Raw genomic sequence first — 4,112 nt, 5'->3', positions numbered from 1 at the left:
GTGGAAGGTGTCCCTGCCCATGGCAGGGGGGTTGGAACTAGATGGTCTTTAAGGTCCCTTCCAACCCAAACCATTCTGTGATTCTATGATTCTGTCTATGAGTAATCTTTGGATGCCTTATATGCATACCAATCAAATATATGAGACTGAGATGATAACAAAGCACTTAAAGATTTTTAGGTAGACTCCTGCTCTAGTGCTCTTGCAGACTTGCTTTCCTGCTCTATGTGTTTTCATGCATTTATGAAGATCTAACCTTCATTAAGAGTCGAAACCTCAGAAATGGCACTGATAACTCAGTCCAACAAAAATTTTGTCTGAATATCCAGCTTTGCAATTTGTAAATCCTTTCACCCTACTTTACTGTGTTCACTTGGAGTCATTGATATAGTTCATTGCAGTCACCTCAAGCAATTTCCTTCCTTAGTGTATGCAACCAAATTTTTTAGTATGGTAAAGCCCTGCCCATCATACTACTTGCATATAATATGAGAGCTCATTGCTTTAGACATGCCATTTCAGCTCCAAATGCCACTCATTTCAGAGCTGACCATCATGGGCACTCTGACATTCTACTCAACTATCAAGTCATTTGAAGCCCACTCCCGTGTCTGAATTTTCTAATGTTGAACCGACAGTGGAGGTCCTGTAAAGAAATAGCTCAGCTCTAGGTTGCTGGTGGGGTAGGGTCTGGGGGATGGTGAAAGAGGCAAAACATTCCCTTCATATATTCATATCTTATTAGCAGCAAAACCCGGTGGGCTTTACACACGAGAAACGCCCATCGCTCTGTCTGCAAACTGCCGCTTGCAGCTGTTAGAGTTTCACCCACTTCCCATGCATGCATGTTTCCAAACTCAAAAGCTAGAGGGTCCTACAAGTGAACTCCTTTCCTTCTCTTAGCTAGGACTGAGAAAGTTACATTAAAAGTCCAAAGTCTAAAATCAGTACAAAGTATTGGTGTTTTTTCCTCTACAAGGCTTACATGCATCACTAGATAATGTCTTCCGAGTGAAGCATTATTTGACATCTCTATTGTATTATATCATAAATGGAACTTACGCTGTGCTGGCTGCTCTTCTCCTAGCACCTGTGTGAGTTTATGTACTAACAAAATGGAGTGAGTGCCTCTTCAGTTTTAATCACAGGAGCATGTGATTGATTTCTGCACCAGTTTTATGTGGACATCTATGCAAGGAAGGCTCTGTCTGCAATAATTTCTTCTGTCTCGTTACCTAATGAGATTGTTGATTCATTGATTTCTCTATTCAATAAGCTTTTAAAACTGGTGGATTTGATTTACACTCCATGAATGAACTGAGAGAAATTTTTAAACAGAACTCTAAGATAGGTACTTATGTCAGCAGAAATTAAAGATGTGAGTACTTTACCCTAAGGCATCATTAATAGAGGTTTAATTTTAGTTGATTTCAAATTCAGGGCAGAGGCCAATGAAAATTTCATTAATCTGTATGCTGTGGGAACTACATTTGCCAAATTGACTTGGGGGATTTGCATAATATGATGGTCTTAGAGCATTGTATGGAGTCTGACCCTTATATTTTATCCCTTTTGAAGTCCAGTACTTTTTAATTTTCATATCTCCTTGTTAATTTATTCAGTTCTTATAGCTTAGTTATCACTTAAACTATAAAAAAATAATTATCTACCAACTGAACACAGTGTTATTAAAACTTTCATGTTGTCTTCTGTCATTGTTAGCAGAGTTAACTTTAAAAAATTATTTTTGTTTTCATGCTTAAATCATTCCATTTTGTGAATAAACGTGCAGACATAACTTTTAACTTTGGAGAACACCAGTTCTCTCAAAGATCTTCTGCTAATGACATTCCCTAACATCTATGACTTATGGTCAGGGTAACATGTGGTGGCAGTGGAGAGTCCGTAAGTGGTAAAACTGTAGAACACTGTTGTGTCTCAAAAGCAGGGAGATAGCAGGTTTATACTGATACAAACAGAGGATGGCAAAAATAATAATATGGGATAAATACAGAATCTCTCTCTTCTTTTTTTTTTTTTTTTTTTTGCTATTCATCTTTCTTCAGCAGCAAATGGCCTGATCTTACTGGCTTTGTAAATCACTCAGATAAGCCATCAAATAGTTTATTTGAACTCAAGTAGTAAACTGGGGTTTAGCTCTTAGTTTTGTTCTTTACTACCTGGCCGGTCCTGAGAGTTCAGTATCCCAGACAAATGCCAGTCTGGAATGCACATATACTTTCAGATAATTTCCTGCTAATACAGTAATTTTTTTCTTTTTTTTTTTTTTTCCTGGAACCCTTGACATCAGCCTTATTTTTGTAGAAGATAGGAAACAAGTCTTCTGTTGTGTTTGTAAACTTAGGATATACTCAGTTCCGTACCTCATATATTCTATTCCAGAAACTCTCTGGTCACCAGAGTCATCAGAAGCAGACATTTGTCATGCTCTCTCTTCTTCCCAAGTCTTCCATTGGAAGTTTCTGCTTGGCATCATTGTCACTCAACACTAAGGGGACAATCATCCCATGAGCAAAATCTTGTGCGTGTGAAAGAGAATAGCTGGGAATGCCTGGCAGTGTAAATCCACTTTTAAAAATTTAATATTAAAACACTAAGCCAATATGTGTACTGAGGAAACCAGCCAAGTTTAAGAACATTACAGTGACCAAACCATAATAATTGTTCCTGGGCTGAACAGCTGCACTGTTTTCCTCCCACAGAAATAAAAATGGTAGGAAATATGCCAAGGAGCATGGCTCTATGTATTTGTAGAATTGAAAATTTGATAGAGGCTGCAACGATTTAAAGTATGTGAGTATTATCAGGGCACTTTACAAAGAGACAAACTGGGGGCAAAGGTTTATGACTTGTCAAAAGTAACACATGGCAGAGCAAGGAGCTCTGGGCTCTACTCCTGCTTTACAAGCCTGTAAAGAGTACACTAGGGCCTAGCTCCTGCTGTGTGGTTTAGATACAACGCACTATTAACTTCCATCTTTTTTTTAGTGCATTACTGCTCTGATTGCCCACTAGTAATTGGGGTTAGTTTTACAGGACTGATTTTTGCTCTGGAGCTACAAGTGATCAACTACTAATACGAACTCACAGCTTTCTGTATGAGTTGATACTGAACATATGGGAAATGGTAATACTACCCTGGAGTTCAACACACTCTTCCCTTGGTGTATTTTTTCAAGCCTCTCATGATGTTCCTTCACAGCAGGGGGCTGCCATGCAGCAGAATTACTATGGATAACACATGTATAGACACTCACAAGGGTCACTCACCATTGTAAATTGTTTATATGATATACAGCACTGTATTCATAAAGGCGAGAATGAAATGTGTTTGAACCTATGCATTTCTTTCTCCAGAGGTATACAAAACTCTTTCCATATTTCTGATTGGCTAAAAATTTTCGCCAGCATACTGAATCTCACAAATGCTGCACTCAGAAAGTGTTTTGAATCTGCAGAGATAATTTAAGTAATTGAGAATGAAATTTGGCCAGGATAATCTTATTAATGTATTGATCTTAGCCCTACTTACGATTGCACTTCAGGAAAAAGCTCCTGTGGTATAGACACTGCTTTGCTCTGTGTTGAAATTGAGCACTGTTGTTAGTAGCAGAGTTAGACCATGGTTTCTTGCATTTGCCTGGGAAGTATTTCCTTTATGTGAAGCTTCATGCAAGAGTGAAAGAAGGTGAAAGGGTTCATGTTATCATTAAAATACTAAAAAAGGTAGTGTTATTCATTGAGTAACCAGCAGAGAAGACAGGAATTCCTTACCACACAGATTCCAGATCCATCGAGGCATCTATTTGCATTACCGTTACAGTTGCAAGGAGAGCATTTTCCTGAGCTGGTATGGTAAAATCCTTCTTGGCATCCCTGCAACGAAAAAATAAAAATAAAGTATTTCCTATGCATGCATATTCGGAGAGTTAGGTTTGGCTGAGAGGCAGGGGAAAGCAAGAATTACAACCGCCAGGTCTCCCCAGAGCGCACTGCACAGCCCCATCATAGCAGACCACACACACACTGCTGACTCGCGCCTGTTCTTTCACTCCCTGCCCTGGTGCTTGCTTTTTTTGCCTCACAGTATC

General features: G+C 38.9%; 1 protein-coding gene across 1 annotated transcript in view; it reads right to left on the bottom strand.

The window, feature by feature from the left end:
• LOC104513806 (laminin subunit alpha-4-like) overlaps nucleotides 1-4,112 on the bottom strand; it is a gene marked incomplete at its 3' end in the record, with an annotated part of 48,827 nt that overhangs the window by 22,864 nt on the left and 21,851 nt on the right. Inside the window, exon 2 of the mRNA XM_010157274.1 lies at nucleotides 3,796-3,897. Within this exon, the coding sequence (XP_010155576.1) occupies nucleotides 3,796-3,897 (102 nt within the window). The remainder of the gene's footprint in view (nucleotides 1-3,795; nucleotides 3,898-4,112) is intronic.

This window comes from Eurypyga helias, unplaced genomic scaffold (assembly GCF_000690775.1).
Source record: "Eurypyga helias isolate BGI_N326 unplaced genomic scaffold, ASM69077v1 scaffold32508, whole genome shotgun sequence".
NCBI classification, from domain to species: domain Eukaryota; kingdom Metazoa; phylum Chordata; class Aves; order Eurypygiformes; family Eurypygidae; genus Eurypyga; species Eurypyga helias.
The sequence above is the reverse complement of the archived record's forward strand: the minus strand, read 5'-3'. Positions and strand labels throughout refer to the sequence as shown.